The sequence below is a fragment of the Heliangelus exortis genome, chromosome 2 (genome assembly GCF_036169615.1).
Source record: "Heliangelus exortis chromosome 2, bHelExo1.hap1, whole genome shotgun sequence".
In the NCBI taxonomy this organism is placed as follows: Eukaryota; Metazoa; Chordata; class Aves; order Apodiformes; family Trochilidae; genus Heliangelus; species Heliangelus exortis.
Genome location: NC_092423.1, coordinates 69864756 through 69888556, shown reverse-complemented (window position 1 = coordinate 69888556; position 23801 = coordinate 69864756). Strand labels below are relative to the sequence as shown.

The 23801-nt window shown below is 40.5% G+C and overlaps 2 protein-coding genes across 7 annotated transcripts in view; one reads left to right on the top strand and one right to left on the bottom strand.

Annotated features, from left to right (window-relative positions):
* Positions 1 to 9169, bottom strand: part of PIGN (phosphatidylinositol glycan anchor biosynthesis class N) — a 102458-nt gene extending 93289 nt beyond the window's left edge. Inside the window, exon 1 of one of the 3 annotated variants that reach the window (XM_071736621.1) lies at positions 9087 to 9169. The gene's annotated coding sequence lies outside the window, so the exon portion shown is untranslated. Of the gene's footprint in view, positions 1 to 9082 lie in introns of all 3 variants that reach the window. The other 2 variants (XM_071736617.1, XM_071736619.1) reach the window with 2 other exon arrangements.
* A 331-nt stretch (positions 9170 to 9500) lies between these two features.
* RELCH (RAB11 binding and LisH domain, coiled-coil and HEAT repeat containing) overlaps positions 9501 to 23801 on the top strand; it is a 72735-nt gene continuing 58434 nt past the window's right edge. For all 4 annotated transcript variants that reach the window (XR_011724400.1, XM_071736613.1, XM_071736612.1 and 1 more), the window contains exons 1-2: positions 9501 to 10008; positions 22194 to 22283. Coding sequence is in view for 3 of the 4 variants with exons in the window: in XM_071736613.1 (XP_071592714.1) it covers positions 9501 to 10008; positions 22194 to 22283 (598 nt within the window). In the remaining variant the exon portion in view is untranslated. The remainder of the gene's footprint in view (positions 10009 to 22193; positions 22284 to 23801) is intronic.

Genomic DNA, 23801 nt, shown 5'->3' with positions numbered 1-23801 from the left:
GCAGGGGAGCAAGACAGCTGCAATAAGCCACCTACACCCAACCACCAGAGAAAAGGAGCTGGCAGTTAATTTCACATGAGCTTTTCCTTCTATAAGCTGATCTATAACTTGCTGAGAAGACTGGGGTTTTTTGTCCTTAGCAGGAAGGCCGACATAATAAAGTGCAGCCCTCTTTTCCCCTAAGTAATCAACATCTAAGCAGCATTCCTCTGAATTTATAATCTCTCAGCATTATTTATAAGGCAAAGAAAACCATACTTATTCTACAACACAACACAGTTCTCCCTGAGAAATGTAACATTTTCCTTTTATATTTTTCTTTCTTCAAATATGCAGTAAAACACAGACACAATAATACATGGAATATGCTCCATTGGCGGGAATATATTTTTAAGGATAATAAAGTGTCAAGCCATGAAGCTTAAGACATTAATAATTTCTTTTGGAGGGATCATGCTTCACTAGTGCTATCAAATCTGTTGGTTAAGATGAAGAAAATTCATTGGAAATGCATTTTCAATAAGCATCAATGGCCCTAGTAACTATCTTTTACAGAAAAAAAAAAAAAAAGACAGGAATGTCTGCTACATTTGGTGCTGACAAACACACTTTTCAGCTAAATAGTGTTGTGCATTTTGCAATTTAAACTGTCAAAGTGGAGAGTACACAATTTGTCTGTACATAAATTATCCTTTTGCTTAGGGCAGGGGAGCAAATTGCTAGTTGTGTGGTCTAAGCGACAGTATTTTGCATGGTATGGCAGCCATACATCATCTCAGATGGTACTAGCAGTCCCTACTATATTCTTTTACTAATTTAGATTTTTAAAGAGTTACACTAGTCAAGAAATGCAATCAGACCATTTCTGCTGTCACAGTACCTAGACTACTGACTGCAAAAAATTAATTTATACAAAAGACTCACCAGCCAGTCTCAGAATAACTCTCTCTTGTATCTCTACACTGCTTAAACATAGGAAACCCAAAATTCTCATCTTGATTTCACCATATAATCAGACGGTGAATAGAAGTGGGATAATGATCAAGTCCCTTTTCCTCCTTTCCAGAATTTTATTTCCTTTCTCTATCAAGGCATAACATGCTCAGCCAGACAATGAAACAGCAACTACAGTATTTCCATTTGCTCTTGCACTGAAGTGGCTTTTGTAATTGAAGCCATCTGTTTAAAACTTTTTAGGTTCAACATCTTGATTGTGCATTTTAGTTATTATCATCACAAACTATGTCTTAAATTTTAAATGTAGTTCAGTAAAAAACATCAAACCTGAGGCAAAGACCTCAAAGCATATTTGATTTTCTTTTTAACGTCACTCAGTAATCAAAACTACTCTGCCTGCATAGAAAAGTCTCTTTTGCAAAAAATTTCCACTGAGAAACTTCACTATGGCCAGCAAGGTGACAGAAAAACACAGTGTCCTAATACTTGAACATACTGCAAATCAGTTACCCCAACACCAGCCTGTGCAGCTTTCTCTAAATCATCCTCTAAACATGGAAAAATATATTCACAAGTATCCCAGGCACAACACACTTGAGAGACAAGAAGACAGCATTGCCAAAGGGAACCAGGGTACTTATTTAAGAAATGGTGACTACTTTGAAGCATGCAAGAGAAAATAAGAGCATCACCTTTGCTAAGACTTGTTTCTCCACAAATGGAATAAAAACAGAGTCAAAATTCAATATAACATTTGCTCAGTATGCAGACAGACAGAAAAAGGAAAAAAAAAAAAATTAACCCGGCAACAATAAACCCTGTGTAGTTTTGCTGCAAATAGGCTGTTTCAGCAGGCAACAACATTTTGGGATCCTACACTTGTTTTCACAGGTTTTTGCAAATCCTCAAGTACTTCTTGACTTGGGAGTCAGTCAGTAATACTCTAGCAGCAAGTCTTCCTCAAGCACCACCATTCTGCATCATAACACCATATTTTCATAGCAATATGAACTGTTTAATTCTTTTGTGCTGCCAAAAGTGCCTTACCCCGAGATACTTCACTATTCCTGCAGAGAATAAGGACTTTTTTTTTTTCCTGTCATAGCTTTTCTTGTGCTGTTTGAAGATATTGTATACAGATTTTTCATAATACAAGTGCCATGGGATACTTTAGGGGAAAGAATGTCAGCCTGGGAGCATCTATCAGAACCCAACCCACTGACTGCCACAGCTGCTAGGGTCAAGGGACAAGTGGTCCTTAAGAGAATGTTAAGTGCATGGAAGGGAGCTTGCCACAGCAGCCTTGCTTTCTCAATGGAGCCTTCCTTGTCAACCCACAGCTGAAAGCCCCAAGACACTAAAAAAGATATTTGCAATGAAACTACCTTGTAGAACACAAGCAGCACAGTTTCTCCCCTTAGCAATAAAAAGGACAAGAATCAAACTCCTTAAAATCATATAGCAAATATTATAGTGGAGCACATAAGAAAAGGCTGGAAAAAGAGTGATTTTCAGCTGTGTTGAGCTAGATTTGCAAAACTAACCTGCAAATATATTCTGTTTACACACAGAGAAGAAAACAGACTTTGAAAAAAAAAAACACCGCTTAAAGTATGTTTCATATAACCTACTATGAATAAAGTTTTAAAAAAAATGCTGACAGAAGTTGCTTGGTTTTTAAGTTACATTTTATTACTGTCAGTCATTACAAATAAGCAAGAATTATGCCAAACAGTAACAAGCCACATCTGTTGAGTTCTGCATATAAGCATCTGAATGCCAATTTTTCCAATAGCTTCATTTTTAAAGAAAAAAAGGACCACAAGCTAACCTTCTGTGCGAACAGTAAATACTTTCAACAGAAGAAATACAGAAGTAGCTTAATTTATAAGCTCCCGTCCTTTAAAAAGCAATTTATTTTTTTTTTTCCAAAACGAACTTAGGAGCTTTTGAGTTCAAAAGCACTCCTTAGTTACGTGTGAATAAAACGTGTAGTTCCATCGCTGCCCAGGGAAGTAGTGGATTCTCCGTCCCTGGAGATACTTAAAAAGAGACTGGATGTGGCACTCAGTGCCATGGTCTAGCAACCGCAGTGGTGGATCAAGGGTTGGACCTGATGATCTCTGAGGTCCCTTCCAACCCAGCCAATTCTATGATCTTTAACTTTACCCCCCCACCTTCAATTCACAGCAAAGCTGACGCAGGCAGAGGCAAGCCGAGCCACCCACTGAGACCACGGCTCATGTACAGCCTGAGGTGAGGATACCCGGGGAAAACAACCCCTACAGGAGACTCGTCAGGCGACACAATCTATCGAGCAGCACAGCTCAGAAGTGCAGCCTGCGAGGGCAGAGGGGCGGGATGCCCGATGCCCCCCGCCCCGCCACAGGGGCACTCGGGACATGCTCCCGCCACGCCGCGGGCCCGGGCGCTCTCCAGGGTCCTGCACCGAACCCGCGGCCCCGGGCCCGTCCTCCGGCACCGCTGCAGAGAGAAATTCCACCCGGGAAATCCCACCCGGAAAACACGCTGGCAGTATGTATTGCTTCGTAGTAAATAAGCCCAAGGGACATATTAATAATTATTAAAAGAAAAATTATGTCCAAGTCCTTCAATCACCAATTGAAACAAACTTCAGTTTGTTCAGTTTTGTTCGAAATAATCAAGTTGTAAAGCACAGAAAAATACAAAAGGGATGGGTTACACCACCTTCAGGCATCTGTCTTCTCAAGGAATAATTATACACAGTATTTATTCGGGGATACTTTGAGTTCTAGTAAGAAATCTTCACTCAAAGGAGTCTCCTCTTTACCTCTTCCACCAGCAGCCACAGTTGCAAGGTGTGTACACAGAAAGCATTTTCCCAAGCATGTGTAGGACACAAACCCCACTCAAATTATCAGTTATTGCAGCCTGAAATACTGACATTCTTTTTAAAACAAATCTATTTTTGCTCTTAAGGCAATCTCCTACTAACAAAGTAATTAATTCATTATAATTTTTTATATATCAACCTGTAAACACTTTCTATAAAAGCCCCGTGAGCTTACATTTGTTTTTAAGACAAAGCCAGGTCATTTTTCATTTCTATATGACATGCCTTTATTTTCCAGCTGCTGATTGTGTATTATAATCAATATAGCTGGGAAACAGTTCCTTGAAAAACCAACTAATCTTCCTCTGCAATATGGGGCACTGATGATTTTAAATGAAAGCTCTCCACCACCTAAACTTCTTCGGGAGAAACAAACATTGCAATAGTTTCATTGTAGAAAAAGAGCTCTAAGAAAAAGACGAAAACTGTTAGAGACCCAGAAACACGGAGAAAGAAGATAGACAACATCTCTCCAGTTCTTATATCTCCCCACCCACAAATGAACAATCATTTTTAGTTTCCTGATCTCCTTGCATACAAGAAGGGAGCGATGCAACACTGGTACCTAGAAGATTACAGAGAGCAGACAATTATTATCATGAGAGAGATACCAAATACAGTGTAAAGTCAAGAATATAAGGGCAAAGTCTACCTATCTTAGTATCTGCTTCCAGGGACACAACCAGCTAGTTTTGAGGTGACAGAACAAATCCATTATTCGCTTCTGAGAAGCAGTTATTCACGTGTTCCCTACTACCTGTAGGAATTTGCTTGTAATTAAAAGCATGTTTTCCAAAATACTTAAGACCGGTAAAGGAAATAGATTTTACCAGGTTTTGCTACAAAGACAGCTGACATGGGAGTAGAAGTTAGAAGAACAAGAGGTCTTCAGACTCAGAAATACTTCAAAGAAAACTAAGCTAGTACAGCTGCACAGAACTGTCCTGTCCTCCTCTGCTCCTGCCCCCTTATTCCTCAGCCAAATTTCTTCCTTGGGCTTGTGCAGCCATCCGTGCAACTGCATAGCCAAGCAGATTGGAGAATGAATTCAACTGAAAATAATCTCAAGGAAAAAAAGGAAGGAAGAGTAAAGATAACTTTGCTGTAGTTTGGTTCCCTAGACTATTTCCCAAAACAAACCTCTGTGCTGGCACCAGGACAGGACTGCACCTCCTCCCAGCAACAGTGCTCACTCAGCACATTCAAAGCTCAGACTCTTAAAACTGTTCTCTGAAGCCTGTATCTCACACTGTTTGTATTCCTTTTATTAACACCATAGTTTATTGCATGACCACCTCCAGAGACCAGGTCAATATCTTCTATTTTTCCATTATATTGGAACATGACTCCAAGAAGAGCAGGTAATATAAGGAAACGAGAGGTTTTTCTTTGAAAACTGTGTGCAAATACTAATTTTAAGGGGAATAAGGTGAAGCAGCCAACCCTCAGAAGCATAAGGCAGTGGCACAGAGTCAGTACAGCAACATCCCTGAAATCTGATGTATGCTTCTGCAGCAATTGGAGTAAAGAAGACCTTTTCAATGTCAAACCTTAACTGTCTTTACCTCCACAAAGCTTCCAATAAAAGACACATTAACAAATTCAGGTAAAACAGCTTTTCAGTTTAGTTTTGCACCTTTAAAACTCAAGAATTACTACAATGATCGTTTTCATACTTCAGTCCAGTTTCTCTTCCCCATCTGCACCTTTGTTCAGCATGGTGAGGCACAGCAAGGTACACCAGCTCAGACACAGCATTCTGCCACCCTCTACAAGAGCTTTCTGTGCAGCCTGCAGTTCCAAACAAAAACTCCATCTTCCAGACTAGGGTGAAGGGAGTCCAGGCAATTCAATACTCTAGTGTTTGTGGGTGTCATAAAAGGTCACCTCTTTTATTCCCAAATTATGTCTCCTCACTGAACTGTAAGAGCACTTCCTGCTCTCTATTCATTCTCACAAAAACATAATACACACATCATGAATCTAGAACAAGTTTTCTAAAATACTCCTTAGCCTTTGTGTGTGTTTGTTCACTGAGTTTTTCACGGCAGCCTTCCAAATAACTCCTGGTCACAGTAATGCTTCAAAGCAACAATTTCAGAGGTAGAAAACAATTTTTTATTCACAGGGATTTGGGGAGGTTTTTTAATTTGATTCAGGTTCTCATCTGACTTCATGCGGCCTGATCAACTTCTTTGGTGAGGCTGAAAATATTTCCAAGACCCCCTTCTCATTGCTGAACTACTTTTTATTCAGATCCCATTTTAACATACACTTTCTAAAGTCACTTTCTCTGGGTAAAGCTATGTCTGCATTTAATAGACAAGTCACTATTAAGTGCTTTCCTCATTAAAATTTCCTTCCCTTAAAACTGGGACAGATACCATTGCAGAGAAATGGCAGAGTTCTTTAAGTACAAACCACCATCACTATGAGTCTCAACATTTGCATTCTTAAGCTCCTGCAGAATATCAATATTTCTGAGGTTAGAGTTTACAGCATACTGAAATTATTATATATATATTTTTTAAGTTCTGAAAATAAACAAAAAAATCGTAACTTCTTTAAAGTTTCTTTTGAAAGGGGAGTAAATGTTGGTTTTAATTAAATATACAGATACAACAATTCTTTCTGGTAAATGTTTTAAAAGAAGACTTAAGCAAGAGTTGGCAGAACTCATAGATCTGTGTTATTTTTAAGTAGAAATCAGATTTGCTTCAGATTTACCTCCATTATTTTGTTCCCTGTGCCTTGATTTGGACTCCAATCAGATGAAAAAAAGCTGCTCTACTGCACTGTAGGACTCACTAGAATGCATTAACAGATTTCAAGTACTTAACATAAGAAAATACAATGTGGATCCAACAGAATTGTTTTTAAAAATTATATTAGCCTTGTCTGTAGATCCTGAAACAAAAACCCCGTATGGCAAACAGTGCACTCAACAAGAAACCAGCTGATGCTGCACCAAGGCAGCAGAGAAAGAAAGCACACTTTATACACACAACCCCACCAAACAGCATAAGGGACCTGAAACTGGTCCTCTGTTTAAATTCATTAAATTTTGAAGCATTATCTCAAGTTTTAACACTCCTACCAAAACCAACACAGTAAAAGCAAAGGCTGACATTTTTTTCTATTTTCCACCTTAAGAACTGAAATTTTAAAATTCATGGAATACCACCATGCACAGACTGAAAAAAAATACTTATATAACTCAAAAGAAACTCCAAAAAAAGGTTTTTTTCAACAAGCCCCTTGTATTTTGGATACTTAGCCCTACAGAATCCTTTTATTAGAAACCAATTGTTCCAAGATGTATTTAGGTACATTGTTGTTCCGATACAGAACCCGAGTCCCTTAAAAGTTAGAAGAAAAAATCAACTCCAGTCAGAGACAAAGCAGTTTGCCAAACAATCTGCTTAAGAATGACCATTGAATAAATCAAGAAAAAAATTCATAGCTGCCTGCCTTAAGTAGACCTATATAATGTTTTCCATCCACAATTCATGAATTTTGTTCTGCCTCACACACACTCCAGGGTGCTATGCTTCCCCTTACAAGGCTTTCAACACCCCTATGGTCTACCATAAGAAACTGTTTTCAAGCATATTGTTAAAAGCATGGTTTTCTCCCTGCATCCTTCAGCTCTGGAATACACTCTTCAATTGTGTTAACTTTATACCAGTCATTTATAAACTACTTCAGAGTAACCAAGTGACAACTGTAAATGTCACAGTTAGTTTCATAAACCCAAACCAAGTTCTTGTGAAGTACCAAAACCAAAAGGAATACTTCTAACATTAAATGAGGGGGGATGATAAAAATTAGTCTTTAATTCTACAGCACACAGGAATCCGGTGTAAGAGAGGCTCTTAAGAGAAAAGCAGAATTAAGCATTTCAATCGCCTTTGACAAGTTTTAAGTCGCCTGCAAACATTGCCAACCACCGCTAGAGGTTACTGCAGGACGTAAGTTTTCTTCATCCATTTTAAAGGAAGAAGCAGAGCACCAGGATATTTAACAAGTTCATACTGAAGATGCTTGTAGCTCTTCAAAAAGGAATGGAAAAAACACAAGATTTCTTTCAAGGGCCCTACCTTCACCAGGGTAGCAACAATAAACGTTTTGTTCTTATTTTTATTGTGTTCTGAGTCAAACTTTAAAGTATTTTCGATATACCACGATTTTATTTTATTCTACAACCAGTTCAGAATCCACTATTTACTCTTCTTTTGTATAATATGGACAACATAAAATACCAAGTAAAAAAAAAAAAATTAAAAAAAAAATCAAAGTTAATTCTAACACAGAATGCAAAAGTGATTGCATTGTTTACCAAACTTACAACTTCAGAAGAAAATGCTATTTTTCTACAGCATACTAACATGACACAAATGGAAGGGCTTGAAGACAAAGCTTGAATACTGAACACTGCTTCTACATCTAATAATAATAGTGAAGCCCATCAAAATGCAAACATTTTACCAAAATGTTTTGATTCATGCTTTTGTTTTGCAGAAGCCACTTTCAAAACACCCTGAAACATCCCGGTATCATTACTAAACACTATCATTATTTACTTATTAAGATTGCCGTGCAATTTTTGCTCTCAGTAAAGCAAGTAATGCCTTGTGAACCAGCTTTACAGAGCCCCTGGATGTAGAGTGGGAACGGATTCAGGGCATTATTCTCTAAGAAACAACGGAAACCAGTGCTTTGCTTCTTTCCTATCGAACTGAACAATCCTCGGTATCAAACACGACTCTGGCCTCACATTTCTTACCAGGTGACACACAAAGTACGGCCACCACATCACCTTTTAAGAGTGACATCGTGACACCTCCAGATGCGCAATTAATCACCACCCATGCTTGCACCATCCCTAATTCCGAGCCTATGACGCACACCTGATTTTTTGGGGGTGGACTGGGGGAGGGGATGCGGGGCCCAGGAACCCTCCCGGCCCCAGGGTCCTCGGAGAGAGCCGCCTTCCCCGCGCAACCCCACACTGTCGCGGCCCATTGCAACCGGGGCATCGGGCCAGCTAGGGACTGCCTCGGAGCCTGGGCCCGGGGGCGGGCGCCGACCTCAGCACCGCCTTTAACCCACAGGCGGTGACCGGGAGGCGCAGGGCGGCGCCCATCCCCACACCAGTGACCCAACGCCCCGGGGAACCGGACCTCCCGAACCGCGACCCCACCGCCACCCTCCCGCCCCGGGAAGCTCTCAGTGCGCACGCGCCCGCACTCACTCCTCTCCCCCGCCGGCAGCTTCCGCTTCCGCTCAGCCCTCCCCGGTCCCTGGCCACGCCCCCCCCGGTGCCTCCCTCTCCCTCAGGCCCCACCCGGAGCTGCCTCCGCCTCCCGGGCACTGACGGGGCGGCACCGGGAGTAGCGGCCCTGCGCGCTGGTTGGCCGGGGAAACTCTCGCGAGAGTGGGGATCCGGAAGCGGTAGCGGGGCCGCGGGGAGGCGGCTGAGACTGTGGCGGCAGCGGTGGAGGAGGAGGGGCCGGAGTCGCTGTTGTCGCCGGCGGCAGCGCCCGCAGCAGCGGAGGACGCCGGCAGCGACCCCGGCCCCGCTACGAGCGACTGCTGCTGCGGCGGTTCGGCGCCGGCTTTGCCGCGGTAGCGCCTTGACAGCCGTCGTGCGGTGTCGGGCTGTAAGATGGCGGCGGCGGGCGGGGGCAGCAGTGTGAACCCGTTCCTCAGCGACTCGGAGGAGGACGAGCCCGAGGAGTGCAGGCCCGGCGGCGGCAGCAGCAGCAGCAACGAGCCGGGCGGGCCGCTGTACCCGCAGCAGCAGGAGGAGGCGGCGGCGGCCTCCGCGGGGAGCCCCGAGGAGCTGCCCGGTTTGCGTGCGGCGGCGGTGGGCGATGCCGGCGGCGGAGCGGGGGCGGGCGGCGGGGCCGGTGCGGGCCCCGTCGCGGGGGAGCCGTCGCGGCTGTCGATGGACGCGATAGCGGCACAGCTGCTGCGGGACCAGTTCTTGCTGACGGCGCTGGAGCTGCACACGGAGTTGCTGGAGAGCGGCCGGGAGCTGCCCCGGCTCCGCGATTTCTTCTCCAACCCGGGCAACTTCGAGCGGCAAAGCGGCACGCCGCCCGCCGGCGGGGCCCTGAGCGGCAGCCTGCTCGGGGGAGCGGGTGGCAGGGAGCCCGGGGCCGGGCAGCTCAGTAAGTGACCCTGGTTCGGGGAGAAAGGGGGTCGGGGCAGGGGGTGCAGAGGGGGGGAGCGGGGCAGGCGGGCGGGGGTGCCTCCTGCTGCGGTGCCAAAGAGCAGGGCCGCCGGGGCAGGCGCCTTCCATCGCTCTTTTGTTTTACGTGTCCTGCGTGCGGGGATGGGGAAGGCTGTAAGAGCGGGTCAGCCTGGGACTGAGAGCATGGGGTGCCAGCACTGGTGTTAACTTTTGTCCTACTCGCCTTACCTTATCGAGCCTCAGCCTTCCTGTGAAGGTCATTCCTGTGCCAAGTGTGGAGGAAGAGTGAGGGATGGGACCTCCGACCTTAATTTTGTAGCTGTCTTAAGGTTTCTTGTACTTTCTTTAGTGCTTGCTATCAGGAGAGAAGTTATGTGCTGCTTGGGGAAAGAGTTGAGTGTTAACCTGTGGTTGAGACATTCGAAGTGAAAAATAGGGTCTCACTGTCAAAAATAGGGTATCAGGAGTTAGCATAACATTTCAGCCAGGTGCATTGGGATGGCAAAGTTCATCCAATGACAGGTCTGAGCTTCACAAGTCATGCACAACTGATACACTGTTTCCTGTAATTAATTCTGGGGTGTTTACCAAGTGTCTGCCCATCTTTGGCCAATCATTTAGCGTTTGAAGTTGGGGAGTGGGAATATTAAGTTAGTGTAGCTTTTGCAAGAAAAAGTGTCACAGATGAGTGGAAAATCATCACATAGCTGGCCTTAAAAGCTTTTGAGTTTTAACAGTAGAGCTGATGGTTTCAAATAAAATTGCTTCTTGTGTCTTACTCTCAAGAATTTTAGACCTCTAAAAATTAAGTAGCTGGTGGAAGTGATGTGGAGAGGGAGAAGCTGCCCAACCACCTGACTTTTGAGGACCTAATGAACTCATGGGATGTAGTAAAATGGAAGGGCCTGTACTTAGCGGCCAGTTGGAATACTTATTTTATGTGCTCTCTAAGACACCTAGAACTATTTTGTAGTTATTCCCGAATTTTGTTTGTTCATTTTTAAATTCTAATGTTACAGAGACATGCAGTTAGGCTTAAGATTTGGAAATAACTAATAGTATGAATAGATGGCTAGCATCATGGGAGACATCTGGACTTTCTCACTGCTACTGCTTTCAGTACCTTTAAAAATTGGTATGGGTTGTTGGGCCTTTTTCCTGCTGTGTTGTTTATATTCTGGTTATCTCGTTTGTGAATACTTAGAATTTCATACTTGGCTTTGTCCAGCTGAGAGCTTCAGTGTGGTCTTTCTCATGGTAAGTTGGGTGAATACTGGAAAAACTTGTGCTTCAAGGCTTTGAACAGTTATAAATTCCTGCTTCTTTAAAAGCAGCTCCCTTGTGGATTCCAGTCAATTCATACAATTGATTAAACTTTCTTTTTTCTTGTTAACGTGATAAGTTGTTTCCAGTTATTGAGAATGTGCATACTCCAGTGGAATTACAAAAATAGTACCCGGTGTAACTGTGGTGGTATGCATGCAAAAAATGACCTCTTGGAATTCTATACCAAGGTATACATAATTAAGAACATCTTAATTATTATTGTGATAACTTGCTGAATGATAGGTGGTAGTGGGACATTCAAGCAGGGAAGAGAGAGAAGAGGGGGACTAAGACTTACTTTGGAGCAGTTTAATAATAATGAGGTGTGCTAAAATAAATATCATGCTAGGCCTTAGGCTAAGGGTTAAGTGCAAGTTTCTTGAAATTCAATATCTACAGCAGGTCAGAGTGTGCTTTTCAAAGGTTTTTTTTTTTTTGTTGCTGTTTGTTTGTTTGTTTGTCTTGACAAGGATTCAAAAGGCAATTTACACTGGGTGACATTGAAAGATGGCAGATACAGAACAATGAAAAAAATTTTTATAATTCAGATTTTTTCACTTACTGCCATTGGACCATCTTGCAGTCTGGAGTCCAGTGTTGAGCTAGCAGTTCAGTCAGTGCCTGAGTCTGGCTAATGTTAATAGCTGAGAATAGCTGTTAAAGTCTTATGCCTCTGCTGTTAAGCCAGTTTCCAAACGTTAACAAGTAGAGTGCAAAGGACTCTAATGGGCTGAAAAGTGTATGGTCTTTTCCAGGGTTATTTTCACTTTGCTTTTAAGCCTCAGGTATTGTTGGATTTAGCTACAGTATTAAGCTACTTGTCCTATCAAAAAGTAAGTTTGAATAGTTTCCTGAGTTAGTGAAGAAGCTCAGTTCTGTTGAGAAGTGCAGTCTGTTGTGCCCACATCCCTGGATCCTCATCTGGAGACTTGCAGAGAGTGTGTGAGAGTTGTGGAGGTGCCTTCTCTTGCTTTGATGTGCCAAAAGGTATTTGAGAGTAAACCAATTGTTTTTTCCACAGAAACAGTTGATGTAGAAAGTAGTGTAATTTGGCATGGTTGTCATTTCAAGGTAGCTTGAACTGTATGCTTCAGTGAAAAAAAAATTCTTAATGGTGTCAGATTAAAAAATAAGCCATGATTTGTTCTCAGCACAAGCATCACACCTGCTCTTCCCTGCACCCAAGTTAGATGAATATCTATGGTTTTACACTGGGCCTTTTGATAATTTGAGTGGATGCGGAAGAAGTGGGACTGGCAATTCTCATTGAATGTGAAGTATGTTTGGAATGCTGCCTGAGGATTTCCATGGAGCAATGGAAAGTTCACATTGTGTGTTCTTATACAGAAGGGGAGAATTCCAGTGCAAGTGTTCATTAACACTTCTTGGAATCCTTTTAAGCAAAATAAAATATGTATGAGCGCATGCTGGAGTTTATTTTGGTTGTTCTTAATCTTTCCCTTTTGAGAGAATGGAGTTTCTTTTGGTTTTTCTTATCTTTCTCTTCAGAGACTGCTATAAAGAGATTTTAATGAATGATCATAGGATTTAATCAGCAGGTGTCACATGGTCAGCTATTGACTTAGAAGCTGTTTTGTCTTTGAATCATGCTTCAGAGCACTTGGTTACAAAAGCAAACCATAGTCAGATGACTAGGATTTCTTCATTTTTTTTGCAAAAACACCCTTCCGTTTTCTAGATAGCTGCTAACAGAGATAAAGATACATTGTAATGAAAAATTTGGAAATATGTATTTTGTCTAGCAGCTTAGCTCTTCTAGTTTGAAGCAATTTTACTTTGGAAAGAAGCTGGCAGTCTTCCTTTAGTTGCACAGCACTGGTGTGCAGTCATCCTTCGTGTCCTGTCTCTGCTAGATCTCCCCAAGCTTCTGTGACAGTGTCTTCCATTGTTTTCAACAGCTGTAGTTCCACATCTGCTGGACCATTTTGGTACTGGTTTTCTAATGCTGCTCCTGAGTTTGGAAATCCTTCCATCATACAGTATTCCAGATATTTTACAAGGCTGTGGCTAGCACCTACGTATTAGATTCAAATTGGTGTCCCCTAGCCTATCATCTTCACATAGGCAACTACAGTGCAAGTAGAGACACCTTAAATTTAGAAATAAAACTGTGGCTCAGATGCCTCATCCCTACTCCCAAACCTCAAATGTTTTCCCATATGCATGTATGCCTGTAATTCAAGCTTGAACATAGTGGATGAACAAATGTGGTTTGGGTTTGGGGTTTTTCTGTGTGTGTGTGTGTGTGTGTGTGTATATTATTGATATGTCCTTTGCTGTGCTTGGCGAGTGCCATTTCCTCCAGCACATGATGTTGGAACTAGCTTTAGTCTTAAAATCTGCCATATATTTTTTTCTTGGTGGCTAAAATAGGTCAACATTCTCAAAATTTGAAATAGCTTTAATGAAAATCATAAAGAAACATTTGAGTTTGAACATTTATGTTACATCTGTGTTTTTCAGGAGATGACTTTTTTCCTAGTTATTTCCAAAATAAAGTTATTGCTCTTTGGGGTCTTGCTTCCAATCATATTAAGTTAATCTGAGTACAAAAATAGTAAATATTGCTTCTGCTTCACAGTAAGTTCCTGGATTTGTTTACAGTTTAGGGGGTTTGGGTTTGTGTGGTTTTGTTTGGTTTTTTTTCCCAGATATTGTGAAGTAACAGTTTTTGCTTGTAGCCTTTGAAATTCAAATGCAGCCTACTGGCAGAAGCCACATGGGAAGAGGTGGTGATTATGCTTTTGTGGGAAAGGGGTGTCTTGGTAACAGCTTTCCTTCCTTACAGACATTGTGACTGTGTGCAGGGCCTTGTCATGATCAGTGTTGCACCAGATTTTTGTTTTGTATGAATATACAGCAGAACAGGGGTACTTCAGAACAATTCATTCTGTGTCAGTTTAAATGGCAGTCTAAATAAGATTGGGAAGAAGACAAATTAATTCTGTTGTTCTAATGACTGGCTCTTTGTTAGGTTTTTGTTACTGCCAGCTCAGGTGTTTTGTTTGTTTCTTTATGAAAGTAAGTAAAAATAAATAGTCTTGTTGGCTGCCTCTCCCGGTGCTGTCAGGTGGGTTGACAACTTGTGGATGAGACAGCAATTTTGCTATACCTCATTTGGGAAAGGTGCTCCTATTAGTATAAGAATGGAAAAGTGTGGATAAATAGGTAATCAAAGCTGCTGTTGTCAGCAGGTGGGAGAGTGAATGTTGTCTCTTTGAAACAAGTACAGGAAACAGTTGGAAGAGTAAGAGGTTTGTATGTAATGTTGAGGAAAGGGGAGCAGGGTTCCCTGCAGTCCTGACAGAAAACATTGCCTGCGTGAGACCTGAGAAGCTTCATAGTAGACTGAGGTTGACTTTTGACTACTTTCTCCAGTTGTGTCTGCTTTAAACCCACCTCCATTTTACTGACCCTTGTTTCTGAAAAGTTTTCAGTGAGATGCACTTCATAGCTCACAAACCTCTTACTTCGAAATTTCTGCAACTACTGGAGTTGTCAAGTGAGTGAAACCAGATCTGCTGGAAGCTGTTTCTTGTAGGAAACAGGTGCCAGGACTTGCCAGGAAATGAGCCAGGCCGGTGCTCAGTCTCACCTGTGCCCAGTTAGGGCTGGCCCCACTGAGCATGCTCAGGACCTCGAGCCAATAAAAGGTGAGGCTGGGTGTAGCCAGGCAGCTCATTCCTGAGCAGGATCGGAGCAAGGCTGGTCACTGTTAGTCCTCTCCGCTAACCAAGATCACCAATAGCTCCTGCCTCCAGTTCCGGTACAGAGCTCCTGCTCTCAATGACGTTCGCTTCCTGTAACAGTTTCTGACGGATGAGTGGGTAGTTTAAGGTTTGGCTGGTATCTGCATTGGGGTGATTTGAAATGTTACAGTAGGTAGTTCAGAAGACAGGTGTTAATCCCCTTAAGGATGTAGCTATACGAAGAACTAACAAGATAGGGTAGCATGAGGTAAGCATGACACTGATGGGCAAAGAAGGACAGGCTAGTAACCACTGGTACTAGGCAGGCAAATACCAAGTTACCTCTGAGCAGCCAGTGTACTATGTGTCCACATTGTATTTTACCATGCCATAATGTATTTGCATGTTTTACAGGTACACTATGGGGAATTTATTGTCTTTAGCCCTGACTTTCTGCTTCTATTCCTGTGCTAGAGTTACTGTTACTTTTCTTTGCTGGGGAAGGCAGACATGAACTTCTATATATAGGCACTGTAGCTAGTTCAGTTATGTGTGAGTTTAACCATGCCTTGGTTGAAAGCTTCAGCAGATCGAGCAGTCTTTGTGCTGAAGGAGGAGAGGTTTTGTTGTTAGGGAAAGGAGAGATTTTAAATTTTTGTTGTTTATTTGGAGGTTTATTTTTTTAAGGCCCCGTGTACATAATTTTAATTCCATATAAATTCGTTGAAGTTTCTGTAGCTTTTTTTTCCACTGAGAATTATCTTTTTATTGACTGAAGATGTGACTTGTAAGTTCTGATCTGTTGAGAGCGCATTTGCTGGAAATTTTGTACAAAATTCATTGCCTGATACGAAAAGATTTGTCTTGTATTTATAGACAAAGTTATGACCAAATATGTATTGATACCAGCAGTGTTGGAAGCTGATATGTATGCATAGTCCATCATCTGTTAAGTTAAAATATGTAAACACTAGAATTCTGCGTTTGCTAAAGTCAGAATTATTGCAAATATGGAAAAATAATCTATCAGGAAGTTCTACTTCTAAACTAAACTAAGATTTGTTACAAATTCTGAGTGTGGTAGTTTATATATATATATATGGCTACTTAAAATGTAGCATCAGTAGTCTTTCCTGTAAGTATATAAAGGTAAAGAATTTTATGCTGCTGTGTTTTGAAAATTATAACTCCATCTTCAGTTTATTACTTGTATTTGGCTTTCTGGTATATTGTAAAGATGCGGGTTTGAGAAACTGAGTTGAATTCTCCTCTAATATCATTTGAAATTGAGTAACTCAGTAAAGGTTATAGGCTTTGTAGTTTATTCATGATGCCTGTGCCTGAAACATGGCACAAAGTATATTGTGTTAGTTGGACAAAAATTAAAAAAAAAAATAAATTCTTAAAGCTTTTTTGTATTTTTTTTGTTTGTTTTGTTTGTTTTTGGGGTTTTTTCTTTGTTTTATTTTAAGACAGGAAAGTTGAAAAAGCCCTGGAGAAATACCAAACTTTCCTCCTTCCACCACAGGGGAGATGCAATTTACTTCTTCCTTTCCTGCAATGAAGGAGGTGGTGATGCAACTGATTTCTTTGCTATTGAATTGAAGGAAATGCTGTTACGTAAAGACCCTCAGAATAAGAACTTCATATTTACATAACAAACAATTCTTCATCTTGGTTTGATGTTGGGAGAGAGAACTATCAGCTGTTTTGTCATTTGACAAAACTGGTGAAGTAAAAGAAATTGCAACAATAAATCACAGAATCACATCATGGTTGAGATGGGAAGGGACCTCTGGAGATCATCAGGTCCAATCCCCCTGCTCAAGAAGGGCCACTTGCAGCCAGCTGGCCAAGACTTGTGTCCGACCAGTTTTTCAAGTATCTCCAAGAATGGAGACTTTACAACCTCTCTAGGCAGTCTGTGCCAGCCCTTGGTCACCCTCACATGAAATGAAAATGTGTTTCCTGATGTTCAAAGGAAAGTCCCATATTTCAGTTTGTGCCCATTGCCTCTAGTCCTGTCGCTGAGCACGACTGATAAAAACCCATCTTCTTTGCAGCCTTCCTTCAGCTGTTTATACGCATTGATGAGATTCTTCCCAAGCCTGCTCTTCTTCAGGCTGGACAGATCCAACTCACTCAGCTTCTACTCAATAGGAGAGATGCTTCTGTTTCTAGTCAGTTTGGGGTTTTTTTTTTTTAATATTTTTAATTCTTCATAGAATCTATGCTTGAGACTTGAGATAGGTGTTATCTGTTAATTTTAAATAGTCCCTCATCAAAGGCAGCTATTTAAGGACTAGATTAATATAATTTTTCACGAATGTAACAGAAAGCTTGGTTACTGCAGACAATGGAAAAAGCCTTTACTGTAGTGCAAGTTAATCAATGCACTTAAGGAAAGGCAGTGCTGCAACATCAGACACAGAGTTACCTTGATGTTGCTGAATCTTTCTCATTTCTGTTGAAGCCAGCTGGGCCCTTGAGCTGAAGGAACTGCCTCTGTGCCATGCTTGTCCCTTAGCTTTTTCATTTGGGGATGCTCTGGTGCTCAGTGCTGCACACTGCAGCACGTAGATAGCAAGACAGGCTGGGGCTGTCGACCTCTGGGTCGAGGACCTCGGTGTTCACTGCAGCAACATTCAGATCGCTTTGTGCAGGGGCCTTTTAATTATTTCAAATGCAAATAATTTGGATGCTGCCTCAGACTGTCTATGAAGAAAGACATAGAAGCAGCGTAAGCAGTGTTTGGTTTTGGTTATGGCTCTTCATGAGACCAGCTCAGGTGCATCATGCATCTTAACCTACTTGTGAGTGTATTATTTCTGTGCTAAGATGGAAGACCTCTCTATTTTCCTACTTCTAATTTAATCTGTCTCGTGACCTTCCACTACTTTCCTGTCATGGTAGTGAGGCTTATGTCTTTTTACTGCAATGTATCTGCAGTTTGTTTTATATATCTGGTGACAGGTTTGGGGTTTTTTCTGCTGCTCCTGGCAAACAAGCAGCGATTAGTTTTCTCCAGGTAGCTACAGTTTTTTTACATTTATATACTAAGACATTTCATAACTTCTTAGTAGTAGGAGGTAGGTAAATGTGTTGAATCATCTTTTTTCAATCTGGTTTGAATTGCCAATCATGGACTAGTATTATCTCATCATCTGGAATGCCAGTTCTAGGTAATTTCTAAGTGGATTGCTCTGACAGCCTGTAAGTTAATTTTATTGTAGTATCTTAACTTAGTGTCCTTTTCATTTGATGGTGGTCTGTTGACTTCTTTTCAGAACTTACCAACTTCAAGAATTCAGGTTTCATCAAGAACATGCATGAGAGAGCAAAAGAGGCGCTTGCAGTTGTAAAACAAGGTTGATAGGTTAGGTGCTTACAATTCAGAGCTCGATGCAATTAATTACTTTAAGGCTGTTAATTCCATTTCAGAGTTACCATAGTAATGTGGAACGTGTTGATATGGTAAAGTGTACTTTGCAGGTTCAAATTGGATAAAAAAATTGATACTTAAGTCTGTAAAAGTTTTATGATAGATCAGATATATGCTGCTGTGGATCATATTTGCTTTGCTCATCCAGCAAATGCTTGCTCATCCAACATTGGTAAGCTTAGAACAAGTCGAAACATATTAGAAGTTTTAAATGCAGCAGCCATTTAAGACTTCTCAAAGTAATATTGCACAATGGTTGTCTTATGAAATTTAAGGCTTAAAGATGTTTGCAGTATCATTTATGGGGAATTAAATAGCTTAATTCAATTATTCATATGAATTGCACAACATATTGCACAATACATCTGTTTCAGTTGCTGCATAATGCATTCAGAAATATAAATTGTGAAGTGATCACTTTTTAAAGTGTTAATGATGTCCAGTTCTTTAATTTAATGTAGAAAGCATTCCATTAACGCTCTTCAGGTTTTCACATTATTCCACGTATTCTGTGAATGCTGTCCCTTTTGCCCGTTGGATCATTCATGTACACATATGTGCTTTTCAATACTAATATGGGGCTTAAGCATCTGCAAGAAAATGCAAGAGGAAGTTTATTCTTTCTCCAAGATAGTCTCTGTCCCAAGTTTCCTTGTCTTCTGCTGCTTTGTGCCTGTGATATTTTAATACATACCTTAAATAATAGTCCATGAGTTGTATGTTGAAGAATGTTGCAGTTGGGTCTATTTTTTTTTTAAGCTTCTCATTTCTCATAGGTCTGGAAGAACATCTTAATTAGAAAATTCTGCTTGAATTTTCTCACATACAGCTGTAATTGCATGGTTTTCTTGGCGTCCTCAACTACTTTCATTGTATGGTAGCTCATAGCATTTGGAGTCTAGTGTACTGCCATATATTAAGATTTAGCATATCTGTTGGTTGAATTATCATAAGATAATTAAACCCTGGAAATTCCCTATTTTAATTATTTTTTTGTACAAAACAAATTTTTTATGACCTGTTCAAGGATGAAGTGCTGCTTATTTCTACAGCTACAGGAAAGTGCATCCAGGAGCCCTATTGTTTATCATTTTTTTTTGGTCTTTTCTAGAAATAGCCATCAAGATGATGATATTCAGGAATAATTTTTGATAGCCTCAATCATTCACTTATGTAACTCTTAACATCTCTTTTTAGTTAAGAGAAGCTGGAAGTCTTGTACCTGAGAGGGTTTGTAACTAGTGTTGTACCTGAGACTAAACTGAGAGACCTAGTTAATGTTTCTTCACAGTGAAATCCTATGTAGTTAAAATTTAATTTAGTGAAGAGGGTGTGTTATTAACAAATAAAATTACTTCTGGTGAATCACATTGCTTTTGCAAGACTTCTAAGACTGATGTTAAAGCATTTCAACTTTCTCTAAAGTAATTTTTTTTCCAGGCCTGTGGTATGTCGCATGTTCCTGTTTGTTAAGGCTACAATAAATGAATGACAAATAGAACTATATTAAATAATCAGGTGCAAAGTCTTCAAGAGTGGTTTTTATTTTTTTTTTTTTTAATACCTTCTGGGTCACTAATGCTGCTGTGGCCCTTAATAGAAAAAGCAGGTGCCTTGGCTGCCTGCTGTCCCCTCAGCCTTGGCTCTCAGCTGCTGTGAGGGGCAGAGACTGTGGTGTAGAGCAAGCAGGGGAGGGGACATGTGGCACTTAAGAGCTTTGTTGTGTGAATAGGTGGAGTAGCCCTTTGACCTCACCCAGCCTAACTGTGCTGGGAGCCCATCTTTCCTGGTAGGTAGCAGAAAGAAGTAGCCATACCAGCACTGAAAGCAGAGAGAGCAGGTCCTGCGTATTTTCCTCTCCTGCTGCTTGAAACACCTGCTTCAGTGGGAGCTGTGGCAGTGCAGTCGTGTCTGTGACAGCTTTTCGTGTAGCTGGGAGTTGGCAGAGACCTTTGCATTGCTGATTCATGGATGCCTGTGGAGCCAGTTTGGCCAGGAGATGCCTCAGCTGAAGTGCTTCAGCCTCTTGTTTAAATAGCAGGAGCCACTTCCACCTATCTGAAAGGCATGGTCCTTAAGCAAAGTAGTGGTACAAGTCTTGTTACATTATTCAAGCTAACCATTTAGTTTGAGTTGCATTATGGAAGCTGTAATTTTCTGACTTGATTGAGTTCTGTATTATATATCATCTAGTGGGACACAAAATTGAGAAATGTCCATCCTGTGTGTGTATACAGTTGTCTGTTACCGTTTCATTTTCTTCAGCATTTGTCTGTGTATCTGTGCACAATTCTCTGTAGAGTCAAGTTCCACCAATGTGATACATAAAGACAGTAACAGTTTAAAAACTTCAGATTCACCAATATGGGCATAATAACTTCTAGCACCCAGATTGGTTCAGTTTAGTAACAACAGCATGCTGGGGAGATAAGTGGAGCTGGGTACCCTTCTAGTATTAGGGAGGGAGGATCAGCATTACTGGAGAAAAAAAAAAAGGAATTAATAAAGCAATTTTAAAATTTTTTTTTTTTTCATAATGCAGAATAGAGCCAGGAGTGAATTCAAAGACTTCCTGTGATGTTAGTCATGACAACATCTGACTGACAAATGATGAAATTGCTTCTATTTCCACTGATGGTTATGGGGGTTTTTTTTGTCAGGCTTATGGAATTTATTCTTTGTTAATGTGACAACAGCTAATGTAATTAAAATTATTTCTGAAAGGGTACACACAAATTTCAAAAAATGGAAAAGATACCAAGTTACATAATGGAATTTCTGCATGTTTAATTGTGTTAGGGATGTGCTCTCTTTATTTTGGGTTCTGACACCGAGTAGTTTCTTTGCATGTTTTTCTAACAAAGAGGTGAACATGCTTCAAGAGACTTGAAATTAACAGAATTGCATTTTGTGTAATTTTTTTTTTTCCTTGAAATGAAAAATGTCAAGGTAAGTTCAAAACCCAGTGCTGTTTTACTGAATTTCTTGGGTGTTTTTTAATTAACTATGTAATTCTAGAGTGTCAATGTTACACCTCCAATAACATGAACTGTACTTGCTTTGCTTTAATTTTGCTAGGTAATGTATTCCTTAGTAAATGTTGTATTAAGTGAGTGTGAATGGCTAGATCAGGAATTGTGTAGAAAACCATTTGTGTTGTCAGGCCTTAAAATACTAAAGAGAGGAAAAGAAAGCGGTGTATTTGGGGCAGATACAGGCTTCTGTAGAATGGGAACAGAACTGTTTTATGTGTTTTGCAGAGCAGTTTGTAGCTGTTTGGTTTTTTGTGCATGCTCACCTGCATCTCCTGGCAAAGATCCCTTGTCCTTGTGGAGAAGGGGAAGCATTATACTGCACTGCTCTGTTCACCTCAGCTGTGAACAGGGCAGAAATGCTGCCTTTTGGAGGGAGCAAGAGTAAATCCAAGGGTGAATTTCTGGCAGGGATTGTTCACCAAACTTGCTATAGTACTGTATATTTTTTCTTTTTTTCTTTTTCAAATTTCCTGACATACTCTTTACATAGAGACAGACTTTTAGAAAATGCAGTAAAATTTTGGTCTTGCGTAATACTTACTTAACCTTTGATCATTAATCTCTGAAATAATAATATGTTTTGACTTCATCAAAGCCACTCAAATCTCAGAATTTTTTCTGGTGTCTTTTTTTCTTTTTTCCTTTTAAGATCGTGCTGGAAGCATCAGTACTCTTGATTCCTTAGATTTTGCAAGATACTCTGATGATGGCAATAGGGAAACAGACGAAAGAGTAGCAGGTAAGTTTTTTTATGATTTAGGAATCACAGAATGTGGTCTTTATTGTTTGAGTTGTTTCTAGCAGCTGTATATTTAAATGAACATTCCTGAAGATGCTAGTGCTTCACTGTGGTGGCTTTAGTAGTCATTTAGTGATAAAATCGTGTCAGTTATTCTTCTAATTACTATAAATATTCAAGTAGGTGTACTTCTATATGATTACGGATGTCACCAGTGTAGAAGTGAGCAGTATGCTTGAAAATTGTGCTCAGTTTTTGTTGACAGAGCGATATCTTTATATTGCTTATTAATTACTACTGTTTAGCTAAAACGTGCTAAAATATTCTATGTAGTAGTCTGTGACTACTGTGATAGCTTTCTGATATAAAGATCTATAGGAAATAATTTCTTAAATATAGCTTATGTGTAGATCAAACAAGCATTACCAAATCCCAACTGAATTTTTTGCAGTTCCATAAATCATCTGTTCTACAGATCTTAATTGTAGGGCTTTTCTTCCATTTGATTTCTTGATTGTATAAGATTGTTTCAAAGAAATTAAAGGGATTTTACCTCTTACAGTTGTTCTGAACTTTGGAACCTATGGCATTTTTACTTTCAGGATTTATGACTATCTTGCAAAAGGAAAAGACTGTTTTTCTCATATATTTGAAAGTAGTATAATAATATCTTTTGTATGTGAGCTGTGTTTCTCTAATCCAGTCCGTGCTTCACCAGCCTTTGCTTTGCTTAAGAAGGTGACAGTATTTCTGCTGGGATGAAGGATTGGTGTTTCAGAGCAGAGGCACAGCAGCTTGCATCATTTCAGGCTTCGTAAAGCTGAATTACACGAACAAAGGTCACAGCATGGACAACTTCCGTGTGCTCATGATATTGAACACTTTTAATTGTCAAGAATTAAGCAGAGTCCTGCAGTAGTTTCTAGAGAGCATTTATGAGTTTCCCCATAGAAGCTGTAAATAGCTTACTTGTCAGCAAAAATGGAAAACAGCCCCCCACTAGCTACTATGAAGGAAGTTAACTCTCTCCCAGCCAAAACCAACACACTAACCAGTATGTGTGGCAACAGTATTACTGAAAAGATGTAGTTCCATCTTTCCTGGAAGCTGTCTTTAGTAACTGAATTGGATTAGAGATGCTTATGAAAAGACCAGTCAGAATTGGCATACAGTAAATTTATGTTTTAAGTACTGAAACAGTGCTAAGATTAAAGATTAAGATTAAAGTACTGAACAATTTACTGGGTTTAGTAAACCTCCCTCAAATATTCATTTTCATAAAAAACAATGGGAGAATGGCAAACTTGTTCTGTTTCTGTGGAGTAAGAGTACACCTGACCTGAAGTCAAATACCCACTGCGTTTGATGTAAATAGGTCATCTGACATTCAATCTAAGGAACTGAATCTGCTGCAACATCTTACATTGAGTGTCCGCACAAATGTGTTTGTGATATAAAATGCCTACTTTCCATAATTCAAAATATCTAGTACTGCTGACCTGCTTTTGACATTTGCTG